This window comes from Drosophila simulans, chromosome 3L, assembly GCF_016746395.2.
Source record: "Drosophila simulans strain w501 chromosome 3L, Prin_Dsim_3.1, whole genome shotgun sequence".
In the NCBI taxonomy this organism is placed as follows: Eukaryota; Metazoa; Arthropoda; class Insecta; order Diptera; family Drosophilidae; genus Drosophila; species Drosophila simulans.
In genome coordinates this window covers 19,021,195-19,040,075 of record NC_052522.2, presented here as the reverse complement: position 1 = coordinate 19,040,075, position 18,881 = coordinate 19,021,195, and the positions used below count along the sequence as shown (strand labels likewise).

The 18,881-nt window shown below is 40.4% G+C and overlaps 2 protein-coding genes across 9 annotated transcripts in view; both read left to right on the top strand.

Moving 5' to 3' along the window:
* Positions 1–6,660, top strand: part of LOC6738675 — a 67,510-nt gene extending 60,850 nt beyond the window's left edge. Inside the window, exons 13-14 of the mRNA XM_016169253.2 lie at positions 1,442–1,800; positions 3,421–6,660. Of these exons, the coding sequence (XP_016032504.1) occupies positions 1,442–1,800; positions 3,421–3,767 (706 nt within the window). The 3' untranslated portion in view covers positions 3,768–6,660. The remainder of the gene's footprint in view (positions 1–1,441; positions 1,801–3,420) is intronic.
* Positions 6,661–9,332: 2,672 nt separating this feature from the next.
* LOC6738674 (heparan sulfate 2-O-sulfotransferase pipe) overlaps positions 9,333–18,881 on the top strand; it is a 44,262-nt gene continuing 34,713 nt past the window's right edge. For 2 of the 8 annotated variants that reach the window (XM_039294237.2, XM_016169254.3), the window contains exon 1: positions 9,336–9,662. In XM_039294237.2, coding sequence (XP_039150171.1) covers positions 9,574–9,662 — 89 coding nt within the window. In that variant the 5' untranslated portion in view covers positions 9,336–9,573. Of the gene's footprint in view, positions 9,663–18,881 lie in introns of all 8 variants that reach the window. The other 6 variants (XM_039294238.2, XM_002085440.4, XM_039294239.2 and 3 more) reach the window with 4 other exon arrangements.

Below are 18,881 nucleotides of genomic sequence, written 5' to 3'. Positions count from 1 at the left end.
CAGACATGAACATATGTATACAGCCGCGGTTAACCAATTAGGAGTTTTGAAGTCAAAAAAAAAGTATTAATACAAAATTGCATTTTGTTTATTTATTAAGACAAATTTACATTTAGATTCGTTGGCTGGGCATGTTGTACTTTCAGCAAGAGCACTTCAGCTTTCATGCTGAAAAGTGTTTGTGCTTAAGCATACTGAGGAAAATCAATGCAAATATAACAAAATTAAAGAAAATTTAATTTGAATGAAAAACTTTCGGAAAAAAAAGTAATCCCATGGAGAGCAACACAACTATCATACTTACTTTCTTTCAAGTGAGATTAGTATTTTCTTAAAGCCACTAAACATGTGACCCGTGCTGTGCGCCTGAACCATGCAAAGCGAGCATGAGGCGAAGACAGGTGGAAAGGTGGCGCTACGGGTAAGAGCATTCTGCCCGCTGGAACTTGGCCGTATGTGCTCCGGCACTTTATGTCCAAGGTGCGTGCCACCGAAATGAACCGGTGAACCTGGACGTTACGCTCGTTTCTTGGGGGAAAGTCCGGCAGTTGACCAACCTGTGTCCTTTTCCTGGTTCTGCGCTTAACGTGTTGCCATTAAATTTTATGGTCAGCTCTTCCTCCCTTTGTCCGTGTTTGCATTTTGCTCAATTTTGTCGCCGCAGAACATAAAAAAGGGAGTCAGGATGGGCGGAAAAAGAAGCGAAGGAATATTGCACTGTGGACGACATGTGAAAACATATTTTTATGGGACCCCAAAGGGTAATTGGACATTGCACGGGATATCCTAGCTGGCTAATGAGTGTGTCGAGCCTTTTTAGATAATTAATTGAGAGCTTTTCAAATCATCTGTGAATTACAATGACCACACACACAATAAGGCAACGAAACGTTGAAGTGTGATTGCACTAAAGTGTATTAATTCAAAGGGATTAAAGTCAGCTGGAGATAACATCATAATAAATCCAAGATAATTGAAATATCCTTTCGAGATAGTTGTATAATTTGCAATTCCCCATTCGGGAATATTTGTTTCATTGGCTTAAAGTGAAACCAATTGTGCCGCACTTCATCCAACGAAACTTTGACGGCTAACTCGCTTAATGCGCGGCTTAAGCCAAACTACGAGTAAGATATTTTGTCTGTGGCAACTTGAAAGTTGCAAGTAATTAGTGGCACTTGAGCAACTACTAGGCTGTCGGGATAGGAAAATGGGGCAGGACATACCCAGATAGCTGGGTGCTCCAAAAGTTATGTAGAGCACGAAAATCAGCAGGACCATGAGTGGAGTCCTTTGTCCTTTGAGAACAAAGGATTTTTAGCAATCTTAAAATATTATTTCTAAGTATTCAAATCTTTATATTTTATTAGTACTTTAGTGGTATGAGTAACTTTTGAAAACACTGATCCTACAAGCTCGCTTTCCACATATCCTCTTTCAGACCCATCAGCCTGGTGCTGGAGCCAATCCTAAAGGAGCCCGGCGACATTTCCTTCACGTGGCTCGAGATTCACCGCACCAAGAACGCGCTGCTGCAGCAGTTAGACCTACATGTGAACGCTAGCGTGACCACGGGCATGGGCTCCCAGACCTCCTCCCAGCCCGCAGCCGGCTCCAACACGGGCATTGGGGGACTGGGCACCAGCGGGTCAGGATCTGCTGCCAACGCCGGAGGCTCTGCAGGCGGAGCAACGGCCAACGAGACGCTGAACGAGTTCGGATTCTTTCCCAAGGAGTCCGACTGCGAATACAAATGTCCTGAAATTGATGCATGCATTGCGGCCAGCTTGTGGTGCGATGGTGAGTACAGATTGCCGGTCGAGGCCACAGACCATTTCTCAGGGAGTTGCCGAATGATGGGTTTCTGGGATGGAACCACTGCATGCAAAGCAGTTCATAGAAGTCGACGTGGCCAAGAAACTTTCGTGCGTTCATCAATTCGGGTCAATGGGCAACTACTTAAGAAAAGGGCTTCTGAGTAAAGAACATGTTGAATTATCAAGCAAATTTTGAATTTAAAGGAAATTCAAACTCCAAATTCAGTAGAAACGTTCTTAGGAAAATTAATTCCGCTAGAGAGCTAGCAATAGGCTTATCTCCTTACTTTGGTATGCCTGGTTTCAAGGATGGTTCTGGGAATTTCATATCACCAAGGAGAGTCCTGGAACTTCGCCTGGAGCTCTGCACTATTTGTACGTGATTTGGCGCTCAGTCTTGGGGATTTGGGTTATCCATTTGCAGCGTGCCGCCGGCAGAAGGCAACCAAAAATTTCACTTGTGGCTGGCTTGTCTGTTAATTTCGAAGCGGGCTGTCCACGTCCTTGTAATCAGGCAAAGTTTCCTGACTGCTGCACCAGGCTGCAGTGCACCACTCCTGCTGGTTGTCGGTTGCTAGTTGTTAGTTGCTTCGTTGGTCGGTTGTCGTTGTCGGCGGTTGCTGGTTGTTGGCGATTGTTGGCCGACTGGCGGGATGGCGGCGGGATGGCCGGTTGTTGGACAAACCCGCAGCGGCAAAACTCCGAAATGTCTTGCAGAAAAAGTTTATCCCCCAGTCCTGCACCAGGCCAACACGAAATGGCCGCAACAGCTGTGGCAGACTTATTTTCAATGCACTTGGGAGATGAAGGGCGCAAAAAAGTACATGCAATGTGGGAAAGTTTATAGACTAGGAAATACCCTTTTGTAAGGAATCCGCCGTGCATTCTGTATTTACATGAGCTTACCAATATTTAAGTGTCTTATAATCACCGTCAAATTATTTTAATTATTTTAAATTTGTTGCCTAATTTGTAGATACTTTGCACTTAATATGTACTAATAAGATTGTGTGATGCATAAGTATAAAATTGCATTGATTTTCCTGAATTTTCCTACTTATACTCCAGAAGCCGTACAGACTCTTTAAAACTTACGCTCGGTGGAAAAAATACAAAGGCTAGCCTGGGCTTTGCCTTTTAGCTTCAATTATTTATGGGCAGCCAGGCGCGTCTGCATCTGGAGCTGGTTAACCGCAAAATCCAGGGCATTAAACAAGCTTTGGACCCCACGGGCCACTCGAGTGACACTGCATTCAATTTGTAACCTTAGAATAGGCCACCCAGCTGCGCTGCTCCTCCCAAACCCCAATCTACTTTCAATTTTTCAATCAGCGCCTCTACCTCTATCTAGGATACTGAATCTGTTCTTACACTGACATAAAAGATACTTTTCAAAATATCTATTTGAAACTATATGCATAATAAAAAAGATACATCGAACTCGGGATTGCATTGATGAAACTGCTTAACTATATAAAGCTTTAACGCACTAAGACTAAGACTATTTGGAGTGATAACAATGATATTAATATTCTGATTAGAAAGCTGCTCCTAAGAAGTAAAAGTATTTTCTAAAAGTGTCCCTGTAATCTCTCCTTTTCAGGCCACCACAACTGCCCCAGCGGTTTCGATGAGTCGGAGGAGGAGTGCGGCACCGCTCGCAAGTTGCTGGAACTGCCGGGCGGAGTTTTCGCCGCACTTGGATGCATTGCAGCAGCCCTGACCGCCTGCCTGATATTCTGCATGTTCGGGCTGATGAGGAAGCGGAAAAAGTCGGTGGTGCAGAAGGGCGCCGGAGTGGGCGGCATGGGCGGAATGGGCGTGGGCGGGATGGGCGTGGGCATCGGGTTCATGAACGGAGCGAGCAACGGCAACGTGTCCGCCGCCAGCATCGGTACCCTGAAGAAGGACTTCAAGAAGGAGGCGCTGTACATCGATCCGGCCTCCTGACACGGACTACAGCCGGTCGAATATATCCACGTGGACCGGGAGACCACCGTGTGATATGTTGCCGCCGGCTGTGGCATCCCCTATGATCATGTGGAGCTTTCCATGGAGCTGGCCTGACCGATGGATCAGTCCGCTGATCCCGTTCAAAATCTGGCCTGGAGATTTTAAAGATACAGAGTCGACGCCTGGAGGTATGACAACACTAAATGAACCTACATTTTAAGCCGATAACTTTTTCTAAACGCTTCTGGGAGTAACAAATTGCGCACTAGCGAAGTTGTGTGTATGTAGTCATAAGGAAAATGCTGTTGATGAGTTGCTTATGGTTTTTACTTTGTATATATTATTTAACTTCAAGCCTAATTAATTTTAAAGCGCTGAAAGAGCCAGGATTGTTCACCGTAAGAACTTCGTTAGGTATCTCGATCTTTATGTCCTATCATTAATCTTTCAATATCAAAAAATTATATTTGAGTTCAAACTAAAAATCTTTATAATTGCATACATTCAAGGTTTCCAAATTAAAATCAAAACTTATCACTCACAACTTTTAAACACTCAAAATGTTCGAGTAATATGAACTTATTGCTAGTCACATGGTAGCCCGTTTTGACCTTTACATAATTGTGATTTAGTTCGATTATAAGAGTTAACAATTTTTGAGTTTAGGACTACATACACAAGCGAATAGAGGACATAAAACTATTGTAAATTAGGTACCTTTAAACCAGCTAGATCAGCTAGAGAACAACAATTCGTGGGCGGCTCGTAGATGACTTCGGCATATTACCACATAGCACACAGCACCCATTAAAGGAAGTAATCCAATGACATTTAGCAACTATATGGAAGATCATGAACTACAATGAAATTGTATAGAAGAGCAACTCAAAGAGCAGATCCCTATGCGTAGGGCCAATCTGGCACTAATTTTAAGCGGTTAGACTAGGCAAAAAACTGTTAGCAGCGATTGGAAAGGAGTTGGGAAAGGTCGAGGGTAATCTCTACAGTGTTGTGATCTAAGGCATGCACATACTGAACTATGTTTAAACACTATGTTTAACGTCGAAGCATTTACATGACGAGTACTCAGAACCGGGGCGTATATTGTATAGGTACTAGCTAGTAGCTAACTAGTCAACTAAGAGGCAGCACTTTTCTGTTATTATCGTACAGCACAAACACACATAAGCAAAGGACATCACCTAGTGGTTTATTATATACAAGTCGATACAGAAAGTTAATTAAATGCAATTGTTATTAATGAATTAAGTAGAGCTCCAAACCAGAGATATGTTCACTGCACTTAATCGAGAGAACTGCCAAAGGATTAGACAACAAAACAACAAAACAATCAATGTAAATATTTCTGTCGAGCAATCACTTGTTTGCGTCAGCATTTATGTTCGTAATTTGAACACAAACCGATTCCCCTTAAGTAGCTGCAGTGAGTAACATTCCTAAAGTTAATAGACTTTGTAAAAACTACGAGCGAAGAATAATAATAAACTGTATGCAAAACTACCATTTAGGACACGGCTCATAACCCATATAAACAATCAAACTTTTGGCAGTTGCAGTAGGATTAAGCAAACAACACCAAGAAGAAGCGGAAAAAGGACATAAGTACTTTATTTTATAGACACTGAACTAGGGCAAAAATTATGAAACTGAATACTGAAAGCAAAGCAAATACTGGCTGCAGTGGGAATTTTAAAAATTTAAGAACCTCTGCCAACGCCGGCAGAGTCCACATCCATAAAAACCCATTAAAATTTCAACTCGAATGAAACTTTGCCGAAAAGCGTGTGTATAAAAAATATATGATTTAGCCAGCATAAAAAGTAAATGGAAATATATACATAAATTAAATCAAATATTTTCGGTTGGCATTTTTTGATAGCAAATAACCTAAATATTTATAGCTAAAAAAGAAAGAAAGAAAATTTAACAAAACGCACTTTGTACAATTTAATAAAAAACGAGCAGTTAGTTATTATTTCCAGACACACAGCATAGCATACACATATAGGATATTTTACACACATTCGAATAAGAGATAAAATAATACCGAAACATATACGAGAGCGAAAGGAAATTAAATTAATTAAAAAAGGCGCATAGGCCAAAAATGCATTTTTACTGCCGCCAATTGAGGACAAAAATCGAAAAAATGGAAAACACGGCTGGCAGGGCATTTAAATAGTTAGCTTTAAGCCCGGCTAAAATGCTGTAACTACTTCGTTGGCCACCATTGTCACTCACACAAACTCACATCATCTCAATCATCAGTTCGGTTCAGTTCCTTCTCTCAACCAAACCAAACTATGGAAATTTCTGTGCCAACTGTGTTTAACGTAGAATTCAAAGATAAAAAATGAGTAAAAAGTGGGGGGCGGCGTGGGGTGGAGAAATTGAATTATGACCGCACATAAAACATTGCATATAATTTATTTGAAATGTTCAAAAATAAAGTAGACGAAACGGGAAGAAAACGCTGCGCGATGGTAAATAACAATATAATGCAGACAGCTGTGTAAATAGTCAAACTGCGTACAGTCTACGCATATTTAATTAAAAACCGAAACAACTAAAAAAACTGAAAAAAGTGACCCAATGAGACGGAATTTGAGAAAGGAGATCATGTCTTAAGTTCCATTTCTGAATTCCCCCGATTTTCATTTCTTTTCGCCGTTCGATAGCGTAAGTTTCACTTGTATGATAAATAAAACTAAACCAAATATTTATATAGAGATATTATACGTATATGAAAAGGAAACCTTAAGTTAATGACGCACTGAATCAAATAGATGAAACGAGTATTTAAAACCAAGACAATTAAAACCAAAAGGAACTTTAAGCAAAATAAAACCGATGAAAAAATGAAACTGAACACAGCGCACCTTCTCTATTAGCCAAAATTGCAAAAGTGGGTGGTGGGTTGGGTGTTTGATATTCGGGGGGAATGGATGGGGTGTTTAGTGGGTGGGTGGAATGCCAACTGTTCCGTTTGACGCTCGGGGGAAAACCGTTGGCCAAACTAAGGCGAACTCAAATCGTGTCCAAATAGCTGGCAGTCAAGTAGGCCACAGATTTTGATTGCCCGCATCCGGGCAGCAATCGGTGGACATCCTCGAAAATTCGGAACATCGAACGAGATGCTGTTAAAGCCAAGCCAAGCCGGCAGCTCCAGGCGTGTGTTCTCACCGGTCGGAGCTCGGATTGGCCGTGGGATCGGGTTGTGGCTATGGGCTTTCCATGTCCCCCACCTCACCATCGCTGAGCCCGCATAAAACATAAGCCACCGACCTGGTGCTCGTGTGGTGTGTGCTCTATATTCCACAGATTCCGCCTCCTCCCTCGGATTCCCCAGTTCTCTGACTCCCCGAGTTCATGGCCGTCAGCTCTGTTTCTGATCCTGGCAACTCTGGCCCGTGGACTTGGCCAAAATGGCTTTGATGGGCGTGGGCGACAAAAGGACCGGAAATCGCTAACGAGGCGTGGTAAAGGAGTTTTTGCAGTAAGTTTGATATCAAGGTAAATATTTAAAACATAAAATACCAAAGCATAATCAAATTTAATGGAGGGATCTACCTTGGATGTATGTATTTTGGCATTATTACAGCTTATCAAACTAATAACTAGTTGCTAGCTATTGCTTTTATTTATTATTAACACATTTAAGTATCTGGCTATTAAAGTTAATACTTATGCAGTTCTTTTTTTGACGTAGTCATTAATTTACATCTAATACATATATCTAATTCAGATATTCAGTCTAGATTAATACAAATTGTTGAAATTATTTGCTATATTGTACGCACTTACACTTAATATATACATATAAATTAATTTAGAATTTGCGTAACTAATTATATTTCGAATTTATATTTTATATCTACCGCATACGATTTAAAATTCCTTTTATATATTTAAACGGATGTATTAAACACGCCAACCAATTACCATGGAAAACCTCGCTGCATAAAATACACTGGCGAGTATTGGCCAAATACAATATATACGCACACCTGCCACAAACTCACACAATCAGCTATTTGTGTTTGCACCTAGGGCCAATTGCAATGTTGTTTACAATCGAGTTGGCCAGCCCAGCGCAATCGGCACAGCCACAAAGGGACAGTTGGCAGCAAAGAAGATATAGCCAACTTACTGTGAGCGACCACAATTGGACAGCTGATAAACTTAACCCGAAAACCGACAGCCTAACAACTCGTCGGCTTTCGAGTTTCGAAATCGGAGAAAGAGTCTGATCATTCAGATAGCTCAATTATCTTCGTCGATTTGGACAGTCATCAATGCAATAGGCAGCAACTTTGCAGCTTTTTAGCTACTCACTTTCTTGGTACTAAATGCTGAAATACCTTTAATTATTACCAGATAAACACAAGACATGTGCCGCCAACGCATTTCGTTTTAATTTTACTTTTATGTTTTGCCTGTTTTTATGTTGAGGCTGGCGTTTTTCCATTTTTTGCCATTGTTATCGAGAAATTTACACGAATTTTCAACTTGTTGCTGAAATAAAAAAAGTTTAATAAGACTAAACAATCAGTTTTTTGTCGGTCCTAAAAATGTGGACCTATGCAGATAGTTGTGGGTAAACGCTTAAAGTCGACAGCCGTCTGACGCCAGTTAGTGGACAAGTCAGTTACAGTGAGAGTGAAAAGTTATGGTACCTGAAAAGGTTAATTTAAAGTAATATATGATAACACACACATAAAAAAGAGTAAGGGTATAAATAATTATATTTTATAATATATATAATATAATATATATAATATTATTAATTCATGAAAATCAATCTTACCTCTATTTAATGCTATAATGTTCTAATTTAATCTGAAAAAAAGATTTCTTTGAGTCACTGTGCCATAAGAGTCAACAGTTGAATAAGGGTCAATGAGCTTAGCTTTGTGGACAGCAAGTGCGGAGATCGCGGAATCCAGCTCTTGTAGAAACTATAGATTTGAGTTTGGCAAAAATTAAGCTTAGATCCCGAAGTTGGCTAACGAACGAGGCGAGAAGACAGACATCGACAAGAATCGCTTATTTATGTACGAATGGCCAAAACTAATCGATGGAAATTACAAAAGCGGGAAGGTCAACTTTTCGACTGTCCATTGGGGGGGATGGGTTCAAAGGTAAACCTGTTTTTAATTCTAATTCTCCCTTCCTCTAAGAAATAGAAAAAACTAAAGTTCTTCTTTTTGCCAACGTGGTTTGGATCACACGCAATATATTCTATTCAACCGAACAAATTACCATTGAGGTTGGAAAACCAACTGATCCAATAGAGGATATTGAAACAAGTGCCCAAAATTAGATTCCTTGCGCGGAGAATAAAGACACTCCGCTGTTTGGACGACCTAAATAAATATGTCTAAGTAGATTAATGTCAGATGGTGGGGTAATAATAAAAATGTTGCCACAGACAAATGGGCTACAGTCACGTCCCCACGAAATCAGTCAGCCCGCGAACAAAGAGCGATCGAAAGAGCGAATAAACAGAGCCAAAGAGAGTCGAAGAAAATGGTAAAAGCAAACAGTGGTAAGCCGCCGCTGCCAACGTCTTAAAGTTGGCCAAAAAGGCGGCCAAGTGCCCCCAGGAACATTCAGTCAAGCCGCGATCGTCGAGCTCTACGGACGTCTATATCTCTAAGTCTTCGAGTCGTGAATCGGAATTAAAGTGAACTCAAGTGCTGACCGGAAAATTCTTTCGGCCAAGAAAGGTCTGCGAGAACTAAGATCTCAAGCGATTGTGTTTTTGTGTAATTGACATTGGATGTCTCTGAACGCCGAACGATCGTACAAAATGAAACTGCGCGATGTGGAAAACGCCTTCAAATACCGGCGCATACCGTATCCCAAGCGGTAAGTGAGATCTCCGCACGAGAAAAAGGCGGCGGAGAAAAGATTTCTTTCACTCGAGAACGGTGTTCGTTTCACAGGGGAAATGCAATTGAGTTCCAGTTTCAGTTTAATTGAAAACCGGTCATAATTGCCATTGAATGGCCAGAGAATCGAAATCGAGTTGGTAGATCGAAGATTGCGTTCGCCGCAGCGCAAAAGATTAAAAATACTCTGCTCTCGATTCTCCATAAAAAGCGCTTAACTTTCCGTTTTTCGCAGCTGGCTAAAAGTGATAGCGTTTCAGGGTCGTTGCATTTGATAAATACAATTAAATAAAAACTCCAATTGCTGGCCAGAGCAGTTCGAACATTCTTGACGGACTTTAAGTAGTGCCAGCCAGTAAATTAATTGCAGCTACACTAGAAGAAATGGATTTTTAGATCTTAAATTTAATATGGATCTCAACGATTTAGATGGGTATATGTAGATCAACGCGCTTTATGATAATATAAATAACTCAAAGCAATATATTTGATATATAATATATATTATACTATATCTTCCAACTATTTATAGCAGTCTGACAATTATAAACTATATAATGTTAAAAAATTGATTGAGTACTTTCAATTCAGCTATTGTACACATGAAAAATTATTACGAATGCTGATATGAGCTTCCAAGTAATGTACCAATTGAAAATATTTTCAAAAATTTATAAATACAAATAGCGCTCTATTTTTTCCAAAATTCATTTAAAATGATTCGATCTATCCGATAAAAAATACTTTGAAAATGTTTTCTACTTATTAAAAGCAAGTATTTAAGCTGTGTAAATATTTAATTTGAAATGTTTCAAAAACTTCGCTCTGTGCACTTGCGGCTGACGTTTTTTCAATCTCTGCTCCAGTTAAAAGCTACAATCTTGTTTCTATTTTTTATTGCGTTTTTCATTTTCAATTCTTCTCATAATTCATTTGGTGTAGCACCTCGGGGCGGCAGATGAAGAGGAGGAAAACCACAAAAGCCGAGCTCACTTCAACTATTTCAAGTAGCCAAAAGAGCCGTGTCTTACCACCATCCATCCTACCACCATTCCTGCCACTGCATTGTGTGGGCCTGCATTTTTCGGTGTTTGTTCTGGCCTTTTACAGAACCCAAATCGGCTTAGTTCGGGCCAAGTCAGCTCAGATAAAAGTTAAGAGCCCCCGACTTGACTGCCCGCTCATTAGTCGATGGTTGATGGTCGACGGCCGGCGGTTTCTGCGGCCGCCCATAACAATTTTGGCTATTAAAAGGTGTTTAGGCCAGAGAACTGAGCCACTGCGTCCGCTATTGTGCAAGATTCGCTCGTTTTTCCGTTTGTATGGCCAAATTTGTTGCAACGAGTGCGTCGAGATGTAAACTAATGATATACCGACCGACTACACATGTTATGGGCTAATTGGCTTTTGGGAAACTATTTCTTTCCGTTTTTGTTGACTTTTTAAAAGGGTGTGAGAATTTGCTTTTCATTAAGGCAAAACGTGATGAAGTCATGGCTCACAGCTAATACTTGTGAATACTTGTGGCTTTAGCTCAAGCTAATGGCAAATTGGATCAACAAGATATATTTAAAAATTATTTTATTTAAGCATTTTCCCATTTATTAAGTTCCTGCAAGATATCAAAGTCAAATAACTCCTATTTTTCATATTAAGCCCTCGTTAATTTTCGCGAAGCTCGGACCATTTGCCGTTTATTTGCAGAACAAATTATTACATTAAATGTATGAATTACTGGCATTAATTAAACACATGGCTTAAATGTAGATATGTGTGATACTTTCTGTGATTACCGCTGGCTGAAGCATAAATTTCACGCTCATTTTGACAATTTCATGCAGCTGCAAACTCTCAGTCAATCAGTTGGCCACTCAGTCAGTCTGCCAATCAATCAGGTAAACATTTATTTTTTATCCATTTCCGATGGCCAGGCGACTTAGTGAGACGAGTAATCTTACCATTTGCACAAGAAAATAGTGCAAATATTTGAATATGTATATGATTTATAGCAACAGATACGAATTGTCCTGCAGAGAAACATACAAACATAAATTCGCAGCCATATTGCTGCGTACACTTGCGTCGTTATTTGCACAATTCTTTTGTACGCTCTCAAATTGATATTAATTAATGAAATTAATTGGTTTTGCTTAAATAACTCGTCGACAGATGTTTGGCAGCTTCATTATCCGAACACGCGATAAATGAGCATACGTAGAAAATGGGTTCGTTGCACCCAGTTGAGAAAAATCAGTCAGAATCGGAATCGATTTGAAAAGTCAATGACAATTATACGCTCACTGAGTGGAATGAAGTGCAGTTATGCAATAATTTCTTCCGAATTAGCATAAATTACGTTTCTGATTTCCTTTCCATTTGGATTAGGGCTTACCTAATACAAAACTCACTCTTATTTTCACTGCAAGCCGAAGCGTGACAGAAATTATTTAGAACGCCCCCAAAAGCGGCTACAAAGTGCGGAGAAAGAGGGCGAAGACTCAAGCCGGGCTTGAAAAGACTGTAGCTGGCTCTTCGCTGCCGAGTCTACAAGTCTTTCTTCTGTGCGCCTTTCTCAGCAATTCTTCTCTTTCTTACCAGTTTCTTTATTTCTCTGGGCGCCACGACATGCAGTCACTCACTCTTTGGTAATTATATTCAGTGATGTGATTTGTTTTTCTTTTCTTCATTTTCTTTCGAGTTTTGCATGCCGTTTTGTTTTATTTTGCCTGTCTTTCTGCAGTGGAAATGATGCATATTGGGAATTTTACACGCTGCCGGTGGCCCGCGGGAAAGTTAATTATTGCTGTCCGTTTGCGGCGGGTGGCAAATTAAAAAATAATTATTAACAAAAACATATATATGTGCCAAATTTTATGTTTTTAAACTGCAATTAAAATGTTTTTCTTCACACACTAAGAAGCAAACGAATTTATAGCTGTAGGGTTAAATACACGACTTTCTCTCTCTCTTTTTACCTATTTTTTATGGTTTACAAATATTTAGGAAAATATTATTAAAAAAGAATGAAAGAAGTAAGTATTTACGAGTTTAATTTCCGCTTACACAATCTTGTTTACACTTTTAGGATTTTCAACAGCCAAACAAAAATATATATTAAATTAAATTCAATTATTTGATATTAAAAATTATTTGCAAAATTATTAGCTGTGCCAAAAACACACTTAGCTCTTTAATATGCTATGTTTACCTTTCCAATTATATTTTCAAATAGTTTAAACATAAACCAAAGTTTAGAGAATAACAAGAGCACACTTTGGGTGCTTTTAAGCACGTATTTTACACAATTTTCCTAAAACTTCACACCTAACCCGCATGATCAGGTGAAACTGTAGGCCCTCTGCCCACATTTTGGCTACCTTTTTCACTGATAATTTCGCACGCAACTTTTGGCAAGTGAAAGCCCACAAAATATTCACATGTTTTGTATACATTATAGCAATTTATGACCGCAGCCGTTTAGCACCTTTCAGAAGAGATGACCGGCAATTTTACTGGGCCAATTTCGGAGAGCAACAAACGCCCACCGGTAGTCACTAACTATGTGGCTGTTATTAGTTGGCCATAAAAACAAAAACTTCGGTTATGGCTGTGTGGACATCAAAAACAACGCCCTCTCCCACGAAAGAGTTTTTCTACATTATGTAAAAAACGGTCGAATGCAGAGAGTGGCAAATACAAAATGCTAAAAAAAATTCGCATTATTTTTAGCATAGTTTATGTATTACGGAGGCTCTTCAAGAAAGCCAAAGCCAAAGCTGATTAACACAATCATGTGAAAAAAGTGCAACACTTTTCGGCTAAAAATAAAACAAGTGCAGAGAAATACCCAGACGCAGCAGACAAGTTGAAAATTATGTGTATAGCTTTCACTTGATTTACAAATATGGGCTGCGGGACAAGGGGGCGTGGCCAGCAATGCGTAACAGCCAAGTGATGATGACAATGATGCATTTTTCTTTTCTGACGGACTTCAAGTTTCAAGTTTGCCAGGTGTAAATTGGTGGCCCAAAAGGTGGAGTTGAACGAAAGGTGGAGTTAGTTCGGAGGTGGATCTAGTTCAAAGTCATTGAGCATGGTGTTTAAAATGAAAAAGTCATGGGAGTAATCAAGGTAAAGGCTAGTCAAACTTATCATAGGGCTAAGTTGAGGGCCTAAGTTGTATTATTATTTTTTCAAGGGTATACAATAGCTTAAACGACCCAACTGGCGCATCTTTTCAGTTTCGGACAAATGATCATCAACTAATTACCCTTTCACCGCGCTGATAAAAACAATGAAGAAAACTCATTAATAGCACTACAGCCAACATGGTCCCCTAATTTATTTAGGCACTTCCTTGGCCGAAAAGACTTTCATAAAAATTATCTTTATGCAATGGATAAAATGTTTGAAGAAGCACATAAACCTCCTTTCAATTTGTGTTTTCCCCAAACATATAAAGATGTTGTTACTCGTACTTTCTCATAAAATTTGATTGTTTTTGATCAAATATGCATGCAAAATGCTATAAATAAGAAACCAGGCTAAATGTGAATAAAAAGCAAAATGTGTGTGTTTACTTTTTTGCGACCGTATTCGTACGTTTTTTTTTCTTTTTTAAGTTTGCCAAATGCAGACGAGGCAAAATTGAATTTAATTTATCTGCCGCTTCTTCACTCTCACACAGCGAAAGTGAGTTAACGCTTAGCTTCAGATCCGAACTTGGTAAATACCTCGAGTATGTAAATCACTTTTTACAGCCGGCAAACTGCGAAGATTTATGGGCAGCAGCTACTTGGGCGAGCAGAATATTTAACGGTGGGACATGTCTGGGATCCCAAGAGATAGATCTCCAGGTGGGCGGTGCTCTTCGTGGCCACCAGGTGAAAGCATTGAACTCCAATTAGCGGGCGCATTTATGATTCTTTTCACTTTTCCGCCAGTCAAGCGAAAGAGAACTTTCAGTGTTAATTGGAATAAAGTAACTAGTTTGTAAGTAAAAAATGCATATGAACAATAATTGGTAATATCTAGTACAACTTAGAATACAGGTGAAAAAAAAGTTAAAATATTTTATTAACTTGTGTATGCCTCTCCCTTGCACTTGAGAAGTCGAACAGACCCGCCAGAAAAGGCCATTTCGTCAAAGCTCAAGAAACTGGAGGAAAAACTGCAATAAACCAGTTTGATAGTTGGCAAATATTGGCCAAGACCGAAACAAATGCACTTTCAAATGCTGGCAAAGTCGAGTAGTCGCAACAAAAAGGCGAAGGCAACGCCTGGCCAGAAAACTAAGTGAGACTACAAGATTCGCGAGCATATAAAGAGTGCAGTCTAGAAACCGACCCCCGACAATGGACCAGGCCAAAATTGAAATTGTAACAAAATGCTCACGACAAATATGCGGTTTTTGTCTGCCCCGACTTACAAGTTTTTCCCCATTTTCCGCCTTCCTCGCCCGCTTTATATGTGCAACCATACCGCCTGCCTTTTGACTGTGCCACTCCAAAGCCAAAAGCTGCATCATGACGTAATGACCACATGAAACAGCCCGGCCAACTCATGTGCCTCCGCTGGCTTTTAGGCTAAACCGAACCGAACCGAACTGAACCGAACCGAACCGCAAACGGAAAATCGGTCCACGACTCGAGGAGGATCTATAATTAAATATTTTTTTAATTGCGCTCTCTGCGGTCTTTTAATTGCCTGGGGGATTGGGATTGGCCTAGGTTAGACAAGTAAGTGTGGAAAACACTGAAATCTTGACTGTCTTTTCTCGAAGTGGTTATTCCAGCTTTAAACGGCCATCGGGACTAAAGATTAGGGTTATTATGTCCCACAGATAATTGAGGTTTACGATGCTTAAGCCACTGGAAAAACTGATGGGGATCTAAATATGATATTGCAAAGGTGCCAGATTGAGGATCCCGATTGGGAATAATGGTATGCTAAGTGCAGTCATATACTAGTTAGTTTTATAGAGTTAAGTTGCTACAAAGGATGCAAATAAAATGCTGATGGCCACTTTTCAAAATTTCAATTAAAGTAACCAAATAGTAAATAACAAATATAGGACTATAAATATTTTAAGTACGTTTAAACACTCATTTTATTTACATATACCCAACTACCCCACCGATCGGCCTAACTTTTTTTAATGAAAGCAATCCTTACAAATTGTTTGATAGCTTACAATCGCAAAAATAATGCCATTGACTTTATGGATCATTAAAGCCCTGATTTGATTGCACGAATTACCGGCCGACGAAAGAGTTAACGAATTGAAATTGCTACGTAAAGAAAGCTAAATTGATCCCTAATGAATGTCGGACGGATGTAGTAACCTGCCACCAAACACCCCCAATAAGCGTGGCAATCCAGTGTTGCCCCACTCCCGTGCCCCCGCATGTGGCAGCTGTTACTCGGAACTCAGTGCTCGATGCTCGATGGTCGGTGAAAGGAGGTTGGAGCATCAAAATTGATTTTAATGATGCCTTCGTTTCGGATCGCTTATCGGACATGTACCGAACATCATGTTCCAAAATCATAAATCTTGCTATCATTTCGTTTTGTTGCCGCCACCTGAAAGGGAGTGAGCTGGGGTGGTTTTGGCCAACAATTTTTCATTTCTCTGGCCAAGACATGCATGTATGTCTGGAGTATTTGGATTTGGGTGAGCAATGAGTGACGAAAGATGCCCTGTCGAGGTCACCAGCTGTGCGTGTACTTTCCACGGCCACAGTTTTGGAGTGCCGAAGCACTGTTTTCATATTAGGTGGGGCCTTCCTCATGTGGCAGGTGCAGCAGGTGCTGCTCGCCTGCCTTTCACTAAACAAAAGCCGAAGATGCCAGCTGAGTTTAGTTTAGCGCTGGCTCAGCTCACATCTTTTGTTTGCTTTGTCCGTCTGCATTTCTATGATAATGCCAGAGCTTAGTTTAATCCCTCCCGGACGTCGAGCATACTTTTAATTAGCCGGGCCACGAGAAGCTCAGATTAATGTGCAACGGGATTTTCTATTCGAAACCAATAGCAAATAGTAGTTATGAAGAGGTATTGCACACCAGCTACTGAGTTGCTTAAAAATTAAAAAAGAAAAATCAAATGGCACACTGAAAAAGAGGTGAGCCCAAACACATATTTATTTTGAAGTGACTCCCTGAAATGCAGGCAAATAAATAAATGTCAAGCTGGATTAATTGAGTTTCCTGTTCCGGCTGATTATAGCACTTAAACTAAACTAGGAGCTAAATGTCTCAGAACTATTTGCTGGATAAATCAACCGCTCGCAATGGCCATCCTTTCTCGCTTCCAATGACTTCCAATTAACATAAATGCAATGGCAAACATACGACAGACAAATACCTGCGAGGGAAATTGAATTGCTTAATTAATTTCCACACTCGCTCTTCCTTGTGCGAAAACAAGAGAACGCCTCCGACAGGCAAATAAAAAGTTCCAGATAAAATTTAATTTTAATGCAGCTTAGTCTTAGTGCACCCAAAGATGTCCCCCAGGACGCATATCCATTTTTTCCGCCTTTCGTTCCTTCGCTCTGCGACTTTTATGTGCGGAGCGAGTTTTTCCTTCGGTCGCCGGTTAAACAAGTTGCAGCGGCGCTGGCGACCTACTTTTGGCATCGCCTCTGGCTAAAACTGTTACTCGAATCCAGACTGCGGCTATGGACGGGAAAAAGTCGGAGATCTTTGCTGGGCGGTGGCGAAAAGACAGCGAACAGCGAAAACAGCTGCCAAACAAGGAAAAATGTCGCCAAAGTTAATTTCAGATTCCTTTTTATTCAAATTGTCTTTTTCCAATGCTGCACGTTGTTGCCTCAGCAAAACTTGTTTAAGACAGAAAAGGGAATTTGGCCTAAAGAGATTGATTTAGACCGAAGGGTTTGTGTCACGAACCAAGATGACTTCTATTTTTTCCAGTGCATTTCGCCTGGTCCGTGGCGCCACTTTCTTTGGCGTCCAGTTGACTGGTTGACACCAATTTGAATGGCAAGTTTCTGTCAGGCGGCGCGCTCTTTTTACATCACAAATGAGCAGAAAATCGGATCGGGTTCGCCATGTGAAAGTCAAGGAGTGATACAAATACTTAATACCTAAGCGCCCTCCCACCTTTTTAGGTGGGTCCATCTAAAGAGCGGGTTTTGGTTAACGCAAATTGGCGAATGTGGCCAATGGGGATTGAGCAATGGAGAAAGGATTCTCCCCTTACGTCTTCGCCATCGGCAGAGAAAATTCAAGGGGCTCCAATTTAACCACCTTGGGGCTAGTTTTCCTGCCATAATGGATTTAATTGGTGTTGGTTCGGAGTTGCAATAGGTGTACTAGGATCCCCTGGAAATATCCATATCCCTTTCCATTTCGCTTAATAAAAGTGGTTAAACATTGTTACTACAATATATTTAAGGGTTTCGGCGTTGAAACTTAGTCTCTTTTATTTTAGATTAATACGCTCAGAAAAAATCATATGCATCAGTGCAACGCTTTCATGAGTTTCCCCACCCCCAACTAAAACGTCATCTCAATTTTCCATATCAGCCAACCTGAGCTCAAGGCTCTTTGCCTAGTCTTTGGAAAATTATCTGTAAACTCTCTTTGTCAATATCAGTTTCCTCGCCGCAAGTCGTTTCAGGTAAAATAATGACAATGCAAATGCTTATCATGGCCAGGGTAGCTCGGAAAAGCCAGCTCCAGTTTCCAACGCGCTACACAATACATATTTCACCCCTCTCCCTAATTTCACTTTGGAGTCCAGGCAGGCGTTAAATGAGAAGCGTTTGACAACTGGGGAGGCGCCACCTTATCCCTACTGCGCCTCCAGTCGGATGCAGTTGTTGCTCGGTCGGCCAGAGATCAGGAATTAGTGAGCCAAGTTGTTTGGCCCGATACCGCCCTCATGTTCTCATTCCATGCACTGAGAGAAAATTCGGGGGATATATTTAAATATTGGGAATATATTTACATACATACATGTTAGGAAAATTCTCAAATAAACATTAAATAGTATTTTCTTAAGACTGTGCAAATCATGCATTTTCTTTGTGGCAACTGATGTCAACTTTTTCGTGTGTTCGCCTTGCCCCTCCCCTTTTACCGTACCGCCCCCCAACACACACACACACGTACACAGAGAGAGCAGCCAAAAATTAATTGCAATGCCGCAAATGACAGCGTCAAGTAGTAA